The sequence below is a fragment of the Notechis scutatus genome, chromosome 5, assembly GCF_049901735.1.
Source record: "Notechis scutatus isolate UNSWTSFEM ecotype Mainland chromosome 5, rNotScu1.2, whole genome shotgun sequence".
NCBI classification, from domain to species: domain Eukaryota; kingdom Metazoa; phylum Chordata; class Lepidosauria; order Squamata; family Elapidae; genus Notechis; species Notechis scutatus.
In genome coordinates this window covers 113,758,747-113,777,937 of record NC_142013.1, presented here as the reverse complement: position 1 = coordinate 113,777,937, position 19,191 = coordinate 113,758,747, and the positions used below count along the sequence as shown (strand labels likewise).

Here is a 19,191-nt window from a genome sequence, read left to right as displayed (position 1 = left end):
CCCTCTATTCTCCCTCCTCCTCTCCTCTTCCCTTACCCTACCCACCCATTCCCACCCCTTATCCTCTCCTCTCCCTCTCCTCTATCCTCCCTTTCCTCTCCTCTCCCTTCTATCCTCCCTCTCTCTCCTCTCCTCTCCCTTCCCTCTATCCTCCCTCTCCTCTCCTCTTCCCTTACCCTACCCACCCATTCCCACCCCTTATCCTCTCCCTCCTCTCCTCTATCCTCCCTTTCCTCTCCTCTCCCTTCTATCCTCCCTCTCCACTCCTCTCCTTCCCTCTCCTCCCTCTCCTCTCCTCTCTCCTTCCCGCTCCCCCTCCCTCCCTTCTCTCTCATCTTAATCCAGATTCCCCAAGGCAACGTATTAAGAACCAAGCAGCTAATATTCTTTGCCCAAAATAATACATGCCCAAAGGACCTTCCTGTTACCTCCCTGGTGGCAGCCGCTGCACAAAATAGCCCAGGCCCTGATTTACGCACTGCAAGAGGAATCCATAGGTCTCCAGGGGTCATTAAACAGCCATTTCATTCAGCTTCTTCCAACAGCATTCCTAGGCAGGATGTTTCCCATATGCCTGGAAGGAGCTTCTCCTGGAATCCTTTCCCTTTGCAAGGGATCGAGTACGTCACGGATGGATCTGGTGAGCAACGTTGAATCACGTAGGAGGTTGACCATGAGAATCCAGGAAACAGGCCAAATTTGCTGCTTGCTTCTTCAGGCCAGCTGGAATGGTTGCTAAGAGACCTGCTTATTACTTATAGGGAGAGTGGGAATTAGAAGATCAATCATTGATACAGGAGCAGGCAGCGTAATATCATTGGGCGTCCACTTGTCTCCGAGAATCTCCCTCCATGGCTTTAGAGGTCTTCTGCATCACTCGTTTCTCTCTCTTTATTATTATTATTATTATTATTATTATTATTATTATTATTATTATTATTATTATTATTATTATTTTATTGATTTTTCTATTCAGTACATTTCTTAGTGCTTATTAAATATCAGGTTGTCTGGGTATTTAATTTACTTAACAATACAAATTTACATTCTCAATCTCTGCCCCTTTTTTTTTCAACCACTGGTAAAATAGATTCCATGCTTGATAATATTCTGGATCTTCTTTCTGTTTAATTTTCAATGCCAATCTATCCATTTCTGCACCATCTAGTATCAATCTAGTATGGACAACCTCAATCTTGACCTCTCCCCTACGATGACCTTGGATATGTTGAAAGACACTGTACAGCAAGTCCTCGACTCAACGACCACAATTGAGCCCAAAAAAATTCCATTGCGAAGTGAGACAACTGTCGAGTCAGTGTTGCCCCATTTTATGACCTTGCTTGTCCATCATTGTTAAATGAACCTCTGCAGTTGTTAAGGGAGGAACAGGGTTGTTAAGTAAATCTGGCTTCCCCCTTGACTTGGCTTGTCTGAAGGTCACAAAAGGGGACCACATGACTCAGGACACTGCAACCATCATAAGTCCATGCCAGTTGCCAAGCCTCTTAATTTTGAGCACGTGACCCAAGGGTGATCATTAAAAAATTGTCCTAAGTCACTTTTGTTCTGAGTATCGCAATGTAAATTCAGCACCAGAAAAGTAAACACAGACAACTGAGGCTTCATTTAACTTCTTTATAAACATATAAAGTGAATTTTACAATACCAGTTGTAGATTTCTCCAACATGGAGCAAACTCAAACAGAAGCAGACATGTTACAGGTTCAGAGCAGAACAGCAACTCAACTTTTCAGCAAGCAAGCAAGACACACAGCAGAGGAGAGAAGCAGTTTCATTTCCAATAACAGACTCAGAACTCAACATAGGTACAGAGGTGCAGAGCTTAATATAGAGCCACGCCTAGGCTACTTCTAGTTTCAGTTTCCAAACAGTCCTCATTGGCTGACTTAGTTGCTATGCCTATTCATTGGCTGACCTTGTTACCATGCTCTATTCCAGTTCATGAATATACTCTGACAATTTTTGTAGGGCTGTTGTAACTTTGAATGGTGACTAAGCAAATTGTCAGTCAAGGACTATTTATACTCTAGTGATCTTCTTAATTGCATTTGTCTCTCTTGCCTGTTGGTCTCCTTTATTTCCCAAACTTGCCAAGCATCAGTGTTTGAGTCCATGCTGGCCTCACACCGCCAAACAATTTGAGTTTCTGCTGCTGATCCGCACCTCAAGGGAGCAATCACTCTGGATTTGGTCAAAGGCTGATGGATAGGTGCTCCTTGCTGTCCATAGCCTAGACACCGTATCCTGAGCTGTTATTTTTCTTTTTGATGTTTTTCAATGTCCAGCCATGGATTATTGCTAGAAGGACCATGACTCTCATTCCTGTTGCCACGAATCATGGTCTTGTCGAAGTTTGTCATTGCCTTCCTCCCCTGGTTTAACCTCTTTACCTTCCCGGCACACTGTATCCAGAGCTTATAATGGTTATCAGCCTGGGAACCAACTTTTATTAGTTGGAAAGGGTCCTTTACTAGGTAACATCATCAGTGCTGGAAGAGAGTGGGGTTTTTTGGAGAGGAGGAGGAAGAAGAGTAAGTGGAAGTGGAAGAAGAATAGAAAGACTGTGGAGTCCTCAGAGCTCTCTGAACTTATTGGTTTCTTGCAGACGTTTCATTAGCCAAACTAGGAAACATCATCAGTGCAAGAAGGGAGTGGGGCTTGTGTGGAGGAGGGGGAGGGGGAGGAGGAAGTGGAAGTGGAAGTGGAAGTGGAAGAAGAATAAAAGGGCCGTAGGGTCCTTGGTGCTCTCTGAGCTTGGTTGTTTTCTTGCAGACGTTTCATTACCCAAACTAGATAACATCATCAGTGCTAGAAGGGTGTGGGGGTTTTGGAGAGGAGGAGGAGGAGGAGGAGGATGTGGGTTCCCTGGTGAGGAGGAGGAGGAGGAGGAGGAGGAGGAGGAGGAAAGAGGAGGATGTGGGTTCCCTGGTGCTCTCTGAGCTTGATACTTTTCTTACAGATGTTTCATTACCCAACTATGTAACATCATCAGTGCTAGAAGGGTGTGGGGGTTTTGGAGAGGAGGAGGAGGAACGGAAGAGGAAGAGGAGGAAAAATAGGAGGACTGTGGGGTCCTTCATGCTTTCTGAGATTGGTTGTTTTCTTGCAGACATTTCATTACCCAACTAGGGAACATCATCAGTGCTAGTCTAGACTAATAAAACATCTGCAAAAACCCAACTACGCTCAGGAAGCACTAAGGACTCCTGGTTCCAAGCCTGAGCTATGAATATTCTCCTTTATTGGACTTGAGATTTGGTCTCTGAAAATATTTTCCTGCTGCAAACATTTTTGTTATTTTCTTCTTGTGACCTTCAGTTTAAGCCTCTTCTTTTAATTAATTTTCTCCCAGAGATTGCTTCCATGTTTATTTACTTTACTTCTATTTTTCCCATGGTTTCTCTGCTCTTTTTAAAAACAGCCCATATTTCTTTTCTTGTTATTTTCCCCGCTATTTGCTAACATTCTGGATTAAGATATCTTTTCTTGCTTCACGTCGAGACTACATTCATTCATTACACCTTCTTCTTGTGGTTACCCAAGACTTTTATTCTCAGTTTTTCCTCTCATTATCATGATAGCTTCTTCTGAAAGCTATTTGAATCTTTCCATCTTTGAAATTCCCAGCAGATTTTTTTTCTCATAGTTTGTCATCTCCTTTTTGCATTAAATGAGCATATGGACTCTGTTCCTTTTTACATTCTTAATTTTACATTCTGACTGAATGTTTCCCATGCCAAATATTTGTGGCATACCCACTCTCCTTAATTTTCAATGTTTGGGCTCCAATAATATATGGTGCATTCCACAATCAACATCTGGAATTATCCTGAATTGCTGAATTGCCTTTCCTTGTGTGTCCAATCACACTTGGCCAATAAAAGAATTCTAATTCTAATGATTTTTTTCTTTCTCATTACGCACAACGTTTTCGTCTTATGTTGTCCAAAAAATGGATGTCTCTTCTTAAGATCTACATTTATATTGCTTGTAGTATGTTTGGTGATAAACAGAGAATATGTCGCAGAGGTGCTTTTTCAAGAGGCAACTGGACTTTCTTTGTTTTTCCTTGAAGAAGTTTCACTTCTCATCGAAGAAGCTTTTTTAATTCTGACTGGATAGTGGAGGATGGAAGGATTTACATTCCTTGCAGTCATCTGGTTGTTGGTACTCTCTTTGAGAGTTGTTGAGGCCACTTGGAAGTCTATCTGTGCCCTTGGGATCACATGAGCAGTGCAAATGGATGTGGAACCTTCTTGTAACTATTAAAAGGACTATGTTGTAAACAGGAGGTAAGTGGTGTTGTATTCCTCCTCTTCTATTGAGGGAGGGCTGTTCAATCTTAATGTAGCACTCAGAGGTAGTGCTAATGACCAGATTCCTGCAAGGAATATAAATCCTTCCATCCTCCACCATTCACTCGGAACTGAAGAAGCTTCTTCGATGAGAAGCGAAACGTCTTCAAGGAAAAACAAAATTTTGAAAAAACACCTTTGGGACAACCATGTCCTGGATGACTGCGAATCTCCACAGACATAAGCAGAGAATACTCTTCCCAAAATTCATTCAACCTATCACCTATGTTACCATGTTTATACAACCCAATTCTTCCTATAATTCCAGTTCCTCCATTTCTCCAACTTTTACTTCTTGATAAGGTGACCAACCGTCCTCCTTTAGGGAGGACAGTCCTTCTTTTGTAAGTTCTGTCCTCTCTCGAAAAGTGTCCTCTTACATGTCCTCCTTTCTGATATTTGAAGACTAATCTGTAAATCTCCGTATTTGATCGATGCTGATCCAATCTGTTGTGTGTGATGTGATATATTTGTATTTGACATGACGATTCGTCAAGGCTCGGTACAGTGCGCCGAGAAGTGATTATGAGACGCATGCCCTCCACACAGGAGAATTGTTTTGAGAGAGTGCATCACGCACAAGAGGCTTTGGTTTTTTTCCTTCAATTTATTTGTGTCCTCCTTCTCATTGTAAAAACGTTGGTCACCTTATTCTTGATCACTCGTGGTCAGTAGTACATCCTTCCAGCTGTTGAATTCAGCACCTCTTTCGATTCGCCACAATTTTTTTTTCACCTTGTACTTGTAGTTGAAGTGTGCGCTTATATAACAGGGCTGTTGCCGGATAACCACTAAGATGGATCTGTATCCGTGATGGCGAACCTATGGTGTGCGTGCCACAGGTGGCACGCACAGCCATTGGTGTGGGCATGTGAACCCCAGCCAAACTTACCTGCGCTGCGCATGCGTGTGCCTCCCAGCTGATTTTCGGCTCGCTTGAGGTCTTTTTGGGCCTCCCAGAGGCTCGAGGGAAACCTCCACAGCCTTGGGAGGCCGAAAACACGGGTCTTCTGGAAATACCGGAAGTGCCCGTTTCAGCCTCCAGAGGGCCTCTGGAGCCCGGGGAGGCCATTTTCACCCTCCTGGGGGCTCGAGGGAAGCCGCCGAAACAGGCCCATTTTTCGGCCTCCAAAGGCCGCAGAGGCTTCCCTCGAGGCCCCGGGAGCACTAAAAATCTCTACAGACTGTTCTCTTCCTGGACACTCATATTTCAATCTGTTACCATCAGGCAGGCAATATAGGTGTCTTAAAATGAGGACTAATAGATTGAGAAACAGTTTCTTTGCCAAGGCAGTAATGGTCTTGAACCAAACAGTGCATTTGTGATTTAGTCTTATTATTACTTGTTTCTCTATAATAAGGCTTCTTATTTTTCTTCTTGGCTTTGTCTTTTCTTGACTTCTTCTTCTTCTTCTTCTTCGGCTTCTTCTTCTTCTTCTTCTCAATGCAGGCTTCACCATTCTTCTTCTTCTTCTTCTCTGGGAAGCTTCTTCTCCCATTTTGCATTCTTCCTTAATTCTTCTTCTTCTTCTATAAAACTGCTCTTCTTTGGGGAGGCTGTATTCTTGGAGAAACAGGGTATTATTATTATTATTATTATTATTATTATTATTATTATTATTGTTATTGTTATTATTATTTAAATACTCTGTAGCATGATTGTGATGTGGTGTTTGGGTAACTGTGCTGGAGTAGCTTTCAAATTTCATTGTATTTGTGGAATGCAATGACAATAAAGGTATTCTATTCTAAACGGGCCCAAAATCAGCTGTGAGGCACACCCATGTGCAGTGCAGGTAAGGGTGGGAAGGATTGTGCACGCATGTGCAGGGGGGATGGGGGATTGCACTGTACGCATGCACCCGCTTTTGGCACACCGCAACAAGAAGGTTCGCCATCACTGATCTATATAATCCTGACATTTATTCGGTTATAAGGCGAGCACATCTTTAGCAATGTTGTTTCTGAGTAACATTACCATGTTGTTCCTTGGTGTGATGTCACCTGCAACCTAGTCCGTTGCATCTTATTTCTGAAAGAGCCAGGGTATAGGATGCTTTCTTTCCCCTTTGACAGTTTTCACATTTTTTCCTTGCTTCTTGCTTGGGCGTTTCAAAAATTTGCAGCTAAACAGTCAGATTTCCTTACAACATAGCTCTGACAACCTCAATATTTCTAGAGCTTTCTTTTTTTCACATAATGGTAAAGCACGTCAAATGTCAGAAGATGAATGATATAGAGGCTCTGTTGTCATTCAGTTCCACTGGGACTTTATATGTCCCTTCTGATGATCCATTCTGCTTCTTCCAAAGTTTTTCTTCTCCCTGTAAAGTTTGATTCCTTTGTAGATAAGACATGAAATACGATCTCCAGCTTGGATCATAACAGTCTACTGAAATTTCAATTTCTCTTCTGTGTTACAATTGCTGGGATGATCTCCTACTGTATTTTTGTTTTTTTTTTTAGTTTTGGGGTTGCCTTGTCTCGTATGTGTAGCTATATAAACAACGACATATAAATACAATATTAAAAATATAAACACATATGAAAAGATATTGTTCTGACTCAAACCCTTTTCCAATAAAACAAGCGCGAACCGAAGGGAACAGAAACCTTTTAATGATTCTTACGTATCCCCAGTTAAAAGGCTGCTACAAGCTAATTAACTTTGATAAGCACGAGCCTCGTCAAAACTGTGTGAGGCTGACAAGAATAACAGATAAGAAATACTTTACAACACAAGAGCCTTCAAATACCAACTGAGATACTGCAATGCCCATGAGGCTCGAGTTTCAACACGTCTTTGCTTCCTGCAAAGAACGCCCGATTCACAGCTGGCTTTTATCTTCTTGAAGGAGGGGCCATTACCTTGCAGCCTTACTCCTGAGTCACCCATGCTCCTGTAGCTGCTCTTTCCTGCAAGCCATCCTTCGTGCACGCACACTTGGCACAGGCTCCTCGGGAACCTCCTCCTCGCTGCTGCCAGCCCCCACAATCTCTGAAGGCAGCAGTCCACTCCCTAATGGTCCTGGCCCCTCATCTGAGTCCGCTCTCCTCAGCCGTCGCATCTCCTCAGCCGTCCGCAACAGATATTGAGACTCTAGAAAGAGTGCAGAGAAGAGCAACCAGGATGATTAGGAGACTGGAGACTAAAACATACGATGAACAGTTGCTGGAATTGGGTATGTCTAGTCTAGTGAAGAGAAGGAGCAGGGGAGACATGAGAGCAGCCTTCCAATATTTGAGGGGCTGCCACAGAGAGGAGGAAGGGGTCAACTTATTGTCCAAAGCACCTGAAAGCAGGAGAAGAAGCAACAGATGGAAGCTAATCAAGGAAGGAAGCAACCTAGAATTAAGGAGAAATTTCCTAACAGTTAGAACAATAAACCAGTGGACTGGTTTGTCTTCATAACTTGTAGGTGCTCCAACACTGGAAGTTTTTAAGAAGAGACTGGACAACTATTTGTCTGGAATGGTATAGGATCTCCTACTTGAGCAGTGTCGTGGTTCGCCGGCAGCAGGTGAGGACGGTTGAGGTCTCAGAGAGCGAGGACTCAGATGAAGGGCCTGTGTGTGATGCAGGGATGGGCCCAGGACTATCAGGGAGTGGAATGCGGGCCTTTGGAGATTGTGGAGGCTGGCAGCAGCAATGAAGAGGCCCCCGAGGAGCCTGTGCCCAGTGTGCATGCACGCAGGGCTGCTCGAAGGAAAGAGTAGCTGCAGCAGCACGGGCGACTTGGGAGTAAGGCTGCAAGGTCATGGCCCCTCCCTGAAGAGATAAAAGCCAGCTGAGAAACCGGAGTTCTTTGCAGGAAGCAAAGAAGTTTTTGCACTTGAGCCTGGTGGACATTAGAATATCTGAGTTGGTGTTTGGAGACTCTTTGTGTTTGAATTATTGCTTAATAACTTTATCTGATATTCTTGGCAGCCTTTGCAAAACCTTGGCAAGGCTCTTTCTTATCGGAGCTAATTGGTTTGAAGCAGCCTTTTACCCGTGAAGGAACGGGATCCGTAAAGAAATATTAAAAGGTTGTGCTGTTACCTTTGTCTCGTGTTTGCTTCCTTGGAACCAGGTCTGGATCATAAGAAGAAGGGGGTTAGACTAGAAGATCTCCAAGGTCCTTTCCTACTCTGTTATTCTAGTTACATTTGATCTTGTGCATGTTGCAGAATACTCACAATGGTTCTTTGCATTGACAGATTATTAAAATATGAACAGATACTTTTTTGTGCAGCAAATTGATTTAAGTTTATTCTGAGCTAGGCCCTGGTATCCAGCCTGACCAATAGTAAAGCATTGTGAGTAATGTAGTCCAGCAAGGACATCCATGCTCCAAGTTAAATCATAGTAGCTTTCCAATCTCCCAAGACCGTTTATTGTGGGAGAACAGTTTAACTCCCTCCTGAATGCTATTTTTTATTTTATACATTTACACTCATTTTACACTATTTCTCTGTAGTACCTATATAAGAAGAGAAGGGAAAGATGTGTCAAGTAAGCCACAAGATTTATTTTTCCGTGGGTTGTATATGTTCCTAGATAAATAGGAGAATATTAGAGGCTTGATCTAAGCAATTGCAAATATATATCACAAAAAGAAAGAATAATATAATATGCATTGGAGAACTAAACTCAAGCCACATACAAAGCCCACTGAACTTAGCCTTCTTTCCATATAAATAAATAGCTAGGTTGATTTGAGTCTTTATTTTTTGTTTTACTTTTTTTTTGGATCAAGGACATACACAACTCCACATTTCAGGAGTGGAGTTTTAGGCGATTTAGCAAACTTTAATTTTCAGAGGGAAAGCCCCTATGATGCTGGTAATGCTGTGTAGGCAAGAGGCATTTATTTATGACTTTCTGAACATGATTTATGGCCCTACCAATCACAGACTCTGGTCTGCTTGCAGTAAAAAAGAAAAGAAAAAAAGAATTCTCCAGAGTTTTAAAGAAATAGGAAAGGCATGCTTAAAATCAAACCCTGATCCAGAAAGCATTTTACTTTTCCATAAATAGCGGAATACCAAAAATACCAGGATTCCAGCTATTTCTTCCCCTACTAGAACTATTCTAAACGCTTCAGCCAGACAAAAAAAAACAACAACAACCCTGGATTTCTCACAAGGTCGTGAGCTATTATTGCAAAATTGGTTGCAACGAGAAAAGAGCAATTAGGGAACCAACCTGTATTCATTCCGGCAGAATAAAAAGAGAGAGAAGTCAGGATTATCTGGCAGTGCAACTCCTTGTTTCATTTGTCGGGGTATGGCCAGCTGTTTTCTTTTCTTGGGTCTTTGGATCAGTGACAGCTTTTGTAGCACAATCCTTGTGTGTCATTCATTCTCTGATGTAAATTAGCCCTACTAGCATTAAGAAATCATCATTAACACCGGCCACGTAGATCTTCCAAACTCAATTTTTTTCTTTTTTGGGACTGTAAAAAAAATACTATTTTCCCCCTTCTTTGGTTTCTGTTTGCAATTTTTGACTCTCCCAAAATGGGAGACTAATCCAGTTGAGCCATATTTGTGTAGCATGGCTGTATTGCTATTATCCTTCTCATTTTTCTCATCTTCTCATCTTTCCTACTACCTTCTCCCATTGGTGTCTGATGATTGATCGCTTGTTGTTTGTATCTTATGGATTATGGTGATTTATGATCTGTGACTTATCACATATCCAATCCAATGGAATTTTGGTGGAGGAAGTGGCCACAACCATGATCTGTTTGTGTCAGTGAGGATCACAGTATATAATGGGTGATTTTGCTTTGGAGAACATCAACATCAAGAACATGAACATCAAGATATGAAGAAGCTTCTTGGATGAGAAGCAAAAAAAATTCCAGGAAAAACAACAACAAGAAAGTCCAGTTGTCCTTTGAGAAAAAGCATCTTTGGGTTAACATCAAGAGGTTGCTTTGCTTCATCAAAGTTGGTTTTGCATTGTGTTTCTTCATTTCTTGTCACATAAAATAAAATCTGTAGAAAATTGTGTACATTGTCTATGGAAATTGGGCAAGGATTTGCCTGATTAAATCCCAACTATGCTTCGTCCACTCTTCGGTATACCGAGTTTCCTCTTCAGTCCATATTTTCCCAGTATAAAATTATTTTCTTAAACAAACGAACTCTACCACTGTTTGCATATATAACTTCTTTTCAGGCACTTCTGTTGCAGCAGATGTTTGAAAGAGATTCATGCGAAGCAGGAACTCTGAAAACAAAATCTAGAATTCCCCAAGCACACACAGAGAGAATCTCTTATTTTCAACACAATACTTTCATATATAAAACATATTTCTATCAACCCATTTTTATCTATCTATCTATCTATCTATCTATCTATCTATCTATCTATCTATCTACCTATCTACCTACCTACCTCATCCATCCATCCATCCATCCATCCATCCATCCATCCATCCATCTATCTATATCTTTTTGATATAAGGTTTCCTGCCTAAGCAGGGTTTGGACTAAAAGACCTCCAAGGTCCCTCCCAACTATTCTATTCTATTCTATTCTATTCTATTCTGTTCTGTTCTGTTCTGTTCTGTTCTGTTCTGTTCTGTCCTGTCCTATTGTCCATCCATCTATCAATCTTTTTCTACCTACCTGTCTTTCTCTCTATATCTTTATTTATCAGCTGTCTCTCACTTTCTCTTCTATCATAACAACATATAATGTATATATAACACTCCTTGGGATATATGTTTGAGAGCCTTAACCCATGTGATCACATTATTATATCTTGAGAATGTCAATATTATATTATTGTTGTTGTTGTTGTTGTTGTTATTATTATTATTATTATTATTATTATTATTATTATTATTATTATTATTATTATTATTATTATATCTCTTAATATTAATAGAGAGATATTCTCAATTTGGGAGTAAAAACCGCACTTCTGACCCCTTCCATCTTTTATGAATTAAAATACGGTAGTATAAAGTAACTAGTGATGTCAAATAACATCTCTGGAATTTTTGGCTGCCAGCCCTGCTGAATGTAAGCTATTTATCAGAAGACCGCCGATCGCTATAAATTAAGTTTGCATTGATAACACAGAACTCATTATCCTTTGAATGTGCTTTAAGTTATTGCAGTCCCCCCCCCCCAGATCAAAAGACAAGGAGAAGAGCTAAATGACTCACCTTTAAACCTTTAGAGAAACTGTTTTTAACTCTCTTGCCTTGACCATGGTTTTTTAAGATACCAAGGGATGGCATGCTACTTTGCAAATAAATAAAAAAAACCATTTCTTAGCTTGAAAATGCATCAAGGTAACTTTCCCTCCCCCTTCTGTATGCCTGCCTTATTTTTTTGTTTTTGTACCCAGAAACATAATCCAGAGTGAAGTTGTTTCTTCAGCCTTTCAATATCAATTAATTTTTAACTTTTTAAAGAAGGCATTTCCAGTCTTAAGTAGGTCCTCCCAGCAGAAGCTGGGTTGGAAAAGCAGCTGTGCAGGAGCTGATAAAACTGAAACACTGGAGCGTTTAAGCAGCCCAGAGGCGAAACATTACACCAGAGTTTATACAGCAGGACAGTTTTGTTCTCAATGAGCAGGAACCTCCATTGGCGTAATATCCATTTTGATGTCCTGAGCAGGGCTGCCCTTGAGGTTCCTCTGGAAAGCTATGCCTATCCATTTGGCAAAGTTCGCCAGGAAGAACGGTTTTAAAATAATTTTCAATTCCTGACTCTTTTCTTTCTTTGTTTTCCTTTTTCCCTTCCAAAGCATACTGCACTAAAAGTGGATCCAGGACCTGGGAATGGAGGGAACTTTTCGCCTCTCAAGCTGTTAATATATTTTGCAAATGAAGAAGTCAATGTACGTCAGGACAACATTTGAGAGAAATACCCAACGGAACCATGGGCACAGGTGAATGTCTGTTTGATAGTTCCGGTTGCATGTCTATTTTATTATTATTGTTTTAAAAAAGAATTGCATTCGTCCCAAAGTTACTTTTTTTCAAAAAGCAAATGGGCTTTGTTTTTCCTTGAAGACGTTTCACTTCTCATCTCAGAAGCTTCTTCAGTTCTGACTTAACAATGGAGGATGGAAGGATTTATATTCCTCACAGTCATCTGGTTGTTAGGTCTCCCTCTGAGAGTCATTGAGGCCACTTGGACAGATAATCAGATAAACTCTCCAAGTGGCCTCAATGACTCTCAGAGGGAGACCTAACAACCAGATAACTGCGAGGGATATAAATCCTTCCATCCTCCACTGTTAAATCAGAACTGAAGAAGCCTCTTGGATGAGAAGCAAAACGTCTTCAAGAAAAAAAAAACAAAGTCCAGTTGTCTTTTGCAAAAGCTCCTTTGGGACAGTCATGACCTGGATGAATGAGAATCTCCATAGACAATTAAATATGGGGTGCCTTACATACCACAATTGCATTAGTTCACTTGGAGGTCAGGATGGGAGGTTAATATTTTCTGGATCTTGCCCAGAACGTGGGATACGCCTGGCTGATTTGATATCTATTTCCTTCCAATTTTCTAAGTCCTGCCTAGCTCAAATTCATCCTATTACCCCTGAGAAACATTTGTGCGGTGCTATTCCAACATAACCGATACTGAGTTGTACAGAAGCCGGGGGAAAAAAGAAAAAGAAAACTAGATTTTGGCACAGGCGTGAAATCTGCCAGAGGGGCCTGCAGTCAGAAACACACAACAGAGGTGAAATTTTCAAGGGCCCCTCGATTCCTTGCCACACTAAATTCATTATTCTCGCAAAACCCTATCAGTGTCCTTGGGAATTTGTTTCCATAGGAACCTTTGCCCTTTATTGGGTTATGTCTCAACAGACATTGTATATATTGGATTTTTGTTTTTTTTTGCTTTGTGGTTGCCACGGCGTATTTTCCCCCATAGATGATGAGAACGAGAAGGGCGAGAGGGGGAAAATACGTTCTGAAATAACAGCACTTCAAGAATGGAAGAGATTTCTCTAGTTTGCCCACTGACCCATCTGACCATCTTCCTGATCAGAATATGTTTCTCTCCCATCAGCAGCTGATGGCTTGGGGAACATAGCTATAGACACGGCGCAATTTAACATGTCAGTCACTGATCCATCAGCCTGGGCGACCGCAATGAATAACCTGGGAATGGTACCGGTGGGATTAACTGGACAACAGATTGTGACAGGTAAGGGTTTTGCAAAGATTTGTTGCACAGGTTTATGGATTTTTTGTGTGTGTGTGTGGAGGGGAGTGAGAGCCCTCAGATAAATGTCCCACACGTCTGCTTTCCAAAGTTATGTGTTGGGTGTGAGTATCTTTCATGTACATTCATGGCTGGGTTTATTTTATTTTTTTCTCCCACTATTTCCTTTTATTAAAACTGTGTACTCTACTTTACGAATGCTGCGCACAACGCAATAATCTCTTGGCATTAACGGGCATCTAATCTATAGAATGCATTGTCCAGGTTTGTGAAAATAGACAAAATTCTCTAAAGAAATGCAAGGGTTTTTGTTTTGTTTTGTTTTTTACAAAAACTTTATTGAATAAATTTATAGATTCTTACTGGACTATAAGCTAGAGGAAGAACAGGTAAAAGAAATGATGCTGGCATGGGCTAAAAATTTTGGATACGGTATGAATTTGGATAAATGGCAAACTTTATGGGAGAGACACACACACAAAAAATAACATTGGCCACATCGTATAAGGAAAACCTATATAAAATGTTTTATGGGGCATGACAGGAGGCCAGATTCACTTAATGGCCGTTCGACTAACTGAAAAACTGTGGCAATTCACTTAACAACCGCGGCAAGGAAAGTCGTCAAATGGGATGAAGCTCACTTGACAAGCGTTTCACTTAGCAACTTAGAAATGCGGGGGGCTCCCTTGTGGTCGTAAGTCGATGACTGCCTTGTCATTCAGGACGCTTTGCTTAAGGACTAAAGGCTTAAACGTGACAAGAAGAAAGAAAAGAAGAAGAAAGACAAACTCGAGATCGTACAATCCGTAAATCTGTCCAGGCAGAAACGGGAAGCTGGGGTTCCTTATTCCTCAACCATTCTTATATAAATGAATCCCTATAATTCACTGGTCGTTCTTGATAGGGTTCTAATTATCTAATTGCCCTGCCATATCTCCAAAGATTTATTGATTCCCCCGGTGATGTCACCCTCTTTCACTCATGATGGCCCCATCCATCTTTTTCTCATCACGAAGAATCCATTAAGGAGATAGAGAATGGCTGGAAGCACAATTGTTCGTCTCTGAGTACAATGCCCATTATACAACACAAACAACAAAAGAGAGTAGGTGTGGTGAGTGTGTGTGTGTGTGTGTCCCCGAGAACATAAAGACCTATGGAGTTGGGCAAAGAGTAAACACAAATGAGAGGCCCTTTGTGCAGAGGTGGAATTCAGCCGGTTCGAACCGGTTCTACAGAACCAGTAGTGGAAATTTTGAGTAGTTTGGAGAACCGGCAAAAACTACCTCTGGCTGGCCCCACCCTCATCTGTTCTCTGCCTCCTGACTCCCAGCTGATTGGCTGGGTCTTCTTTGGTTGCCCTGCACAGGAGAACGGAGCGGGAAAGCAGGTTAGTGAGGTGGGGAGGGAATGGGGATTCTGCAGTAACCTTCCCCCAGGAGTGAGAAGGGAATGGAGATTTTACAGTATCCTATTGAGAGTTTGGCAGTGATAATTCTGCACCAGAAAAATAAACACAGATGGCTGACGCTTCATTTAACTTCTTTATAAACATAACAAGTAGATTTTACAAACCAGTTGTAGATTTCTCCCACATGGAACAAACTCAAAGAGAAACATGTTGCAAGTTCAGAGCAGAGCTCCAGTTTTCAGCAAGCAAGTTAGTTTCATCTTCAATAGACAGACTCAGAGCTTCAACCATAGCTGCAGGGTTGCAGAGCTTAACATAGAGCCATGCCTAGACTACTTCTAGTTTCAGTTTCCAGCCTGGGCTACTTCTTGTTTCAGTTTCCAAACTATCTTCATTGGCTGACTTAGTTGCTATGCCTGTTCATTGGCTGACCTTGTTACCAAGTTCTATTCCAGTTCATGAATATACTGACATATCCTTCCCCTGCCACACCTAACAAGCCACCCCCACAGAACTGATAGTAAAAAGGGAGGGAAGGGGGAATTTGCAGTATATCCTTCCCCCAGGAGTGCGGTGGGAATGGAGATTTTACACTATCCTTCTCCTGCTGCGTGCACCAAGCCATGCTCATCAAGCCATGCTCATCAAGCCAGTGGTTGCAGTGTGACGTTGTGGGTGCTCCATCACTGGAAGGTTTTAAGAAGAGACTGGACAACCATTTGTCTGAAATGCTATAAAGTGTCCTGCTTGAGCAAGGGGTTGGACTAGAAGACCTCCAAGGTCCCTTCCAACTCTGTTATTCTGTTAAGCAAAGCCAATGAGGAAGCCAGATTCAATTAACAACCATGTGACTCACTTAACTGTAGTGATTCACTTAACAACAGTGGCAAGGAAGGTGTGATGACCCAAAGGGGCATGGCACTAAAGCAACAAAGTCACAAAAAAGTACGTAAAGTCCCTTTAATTCCTCTAACTTGGCCTCCAATGTCCAGTTATCATCATCTGGAGAAAAAACTCTCCCAAGAACAGTTTTTAAAGGGAAGAAATTCAGTCCAAACCCAAAGTACATCTAAATTATAAATAAAAACCAACACAAACCACGCTGCAGCAATTAATGAGACAGGGCAGGAATTGCAGACTTTAAAAGATAACGAAACACACATAGTGGGGAGGATGCCAGAACCCAGATAAAACTTGACAAAAAAAAAGATAATGCACACTTTGCTTCCAGCAAGGTTCTGTGCGCAAATGCCCTTTTAAAATCCTGTTTTCCCAGCTGCAGCTAATGAAGGGAATCAGGGCCTTTTTCTCCCCTGTAAGCCACATAACTCATGTTGCTCCCTTCTCCATTCCTCCCTGCATGCCCTAGGATGAAGAGGGGTGGGCCTGGGTCTTCCTCTGAATGCCCAGCCAGACTGTGCCCTTCCCCAGTTTCCTCCACAGCCACTGGAGCCACCCCCTCACTTCCTGTCAGCTGTTCGACCCTCACCCCTTGGAATCAGACTCCAACAGGGGCATGACAGGAGGTTGTAAAATGGGACAAAACTCACTTAACCAAGGTCTCGCTTAGCAACAGAAAGGTTGCCCTCAATTGTTGTAAGCCGAGGACTACCTATCGTCATTCTTAGTAAGGAAACACTTTGCATTGAACTGTGAGTTAGCTGTGCACCCCACAGTGCACAATGACATTTGAGCGAAGTTTTCCACACAGTTGTGGGTGCCTTAACAGGGCTAGTTTAATCGTCTGAGTAGAAGCACTTCAAGTGTCCTTTGGAGCATTGCAGAGCTAAGAGTCTTAAACTGTAAATGCTTCTATCAGCTCTGACAGGCTGGGAACAAGGAACATAAATCAGGAATTCCAACTTTGTGAAAGGCAGAAATAAAATAAACTGTTTGCACCCAACCGCCATCTGTGTTTTTACTATCCATGGACATGGTCTGATCATAGACAAAATAATCCCCCCTGTTTGCTCCCATGAGGGGTGCTGCAAAGCCGCCATACCACCTTGCTGCTTAAAAGTCCCAAAGGAGGAGGTGTGATGAACCTCAAGTTCTTGCAGGTGGAAAATTGGGCTAGTTGATGGCTCCACAAAGTTTTAGAACATAGAATAACGTTGGAAGGGACCTTGGAGGTCTTCTTGTCCAACGCCCTGTTGAGGCAGAAGACTTTTCTTCAAAACCTCCAGTGAAGGAGCATCCATAACTTCTGAAGGCAATCTGCTCCTTTGGTTGATTGTTCTCATCATTAGGAAAGTTCTCCTTAATTCCAGGTTGCTTCTCTCCTTGATTAGTGTCCATCAGTTGCTTCCTGTCTTGCCTTCAAGGTGCTGTGGAGCAGTGATCCCCAACCTTTCTTATGCCGCGCCCGGTATCCCCAACCTTTTTATGGCGCGGCCCAGTACCAGCATCAGTTGGGCGCCGCCATCTTTTTATGAAAAAGTGCTTCTGGTGACCTCACCGGAAGCACTTTTTCATCAAAAAGATAGCAGCGCTCCATCAGTTGCTTCCTGTCTTGCCTTCAAGGTGCTGTTTGAGAAAGCCCGGCAGCTTACCCGAAAAGCTTCACCGAAGCACTTTTTCATCAAAAGATGGCGGCACTCCAGCAAAACCAGCGGCCCGGGTAGGGATTTGTTCCACGGACCGTGGTACAGTCCCATGTCAGTGGTTGGGGACCCCTGCTGTGGAGAATAGGTTGACCCCCTCCTCTGTAGGAGCCCATGTCATGCCCCTGTTAGAATCTGACTCAGAGGGAGAGGAAGAACAGCTGATAGAGAGTGGGAGTGTGACTCCGGAGGTTGTGGAGGAAACTGGGGAAGGGCACAGGCCAGCTGGGCATTCAGAGGAAGACCCAGGCCCATCCCCGCTTCATCTCAGGGCACACAGGGAGGAGCGGATAAGGGAGAAATGTGAATGGTGTGGTCTATGGGGGAGGAAAGGGCCTTGATCCCCTTCATGGGCTGCAGCTGGGAGGAGTGTTTAAAAGGACAAACTGCGCATGGCCCAGTGCTGGAAGCAAAGCATGGAAATAATTTTAGTCTATCAGTTCTTATCTGAGTTCTGGCGTCCTTCCCAGTGTGTGTATTTCGATATCTGTGGACGTCTTCAAGCCCTTATCCTGCCTTGTCTCATTAATTGCTTCTGTGTGGTTTGTGTTGTTTTTATCTATTAATAATTTATATGTATTTTGAATGGCATTTCTTCCTTTTCACAACTGTTTGTGGGGGAGTTTTTTCTCCAGTCAATGATAATCGGACCTCTGAAGCCAAGTTGAAGGAATTAAAGGGACTTCACCTGTTTTTGTGACTTTGTTGCTTTTGTATCCCACCCTGGGTCATTACAGAGCCCCTCAAACACTGGAAGACTGCTATCATGTCCCCCCTGGTCCTTTTCACTACACTAGACTAATCAAAGGACTGAAAATAAAGAGGTTTCTTTTTCTGCATTTTCAGAACAACATAGCTTTGTTAGAAAGGTCATAACGTAACGCCTTGCCCTGATTTAATGAACATTTTGTTTAAAATAGCTTTTGAGAAACACAGCCCACCTGCGTATGTGAGCTTGCTACCCGAGGTTGCTTTAGGCCACCGAGTACCGCGGTAGTAGGATAGCGTCTTTGTGTTGAGGGGGTGTGGGACCCATTCCCAGCTCTCTTTCAACTTGCCTTTGAAACCCACCATGCAGTTTGCAGGGAAGCCGAAATGACAACACTGCAGCTTAACTCCGTGCGAAAACGAGAAAGATCGCACAGCCATCCAAATGACTCGAAAATGTTCCAAGTACTTAACACTGTATTATCACAGCAACAACTCCCACGGCTGTTCTAAGGTAGACCAATATTGTTTGCTTACAGGTAGGGAGGGGCACCTGGCATGGGTTTTGCAACTTGCTAACTAAACATAGTTACTTTGTATTTTAATTTGATTTTATTCTCTTTTTTTAAAAAAAACAACAACGATGTTCAGGTTTATTCGATTTTTAACATTCCTAAACTGACAAACAGGCTGGAGACCAGGGTCTGGTTTATCCCTTTTGTGAACTGTAAGCAACCTTTTTCCTTCATAATTATGCCCTTTCTGACATCAGACCACACTTTAATGCACATGGGTGATATTATGGGATGCAAATATGTAACCTGTTTGATTGCATGCAACTGATTTCCTATGCAAAGGGGAGATTATTTTTATCCTGTCCAATCAACTTTCCTCTTGT

The 19,191-nt window shown here is 42.3% G+C and overlaps 1 protein-coding gene across 2 annotated transcripts in view; it reads left to right on the top strand.

The window, feature by feature from the left end:
* ENOX1 (ecto-NOX disulfide-thiol exchanger 1) overlaps nt 1-19,191 on the top strand; it is a 478,008-nt gene that overhangs the window by 296,041 nt on the left and 162,776 nt on the right. The window contains exons 4-5 of one of the 2 annotated variants that reach the window (XM_087967587.1): nt 12,133-12,276; nt 13,413-13,550. In XM_087967587.1, coding sequence (XP_087823713.1) covers nt 12,267-12,276; nt 13,413-13,550 — 148 coding nt within the window. In that variant the 5' untranslated portion in view covers nt 12,133-12,266. The remainder of the gene's footprint in view (nt 1-12,132; nt 12,277-13,412; nt 13,551-19,191) is intronic. The other variant, XM_087967588.1, reaches the window with a different exon arrangement.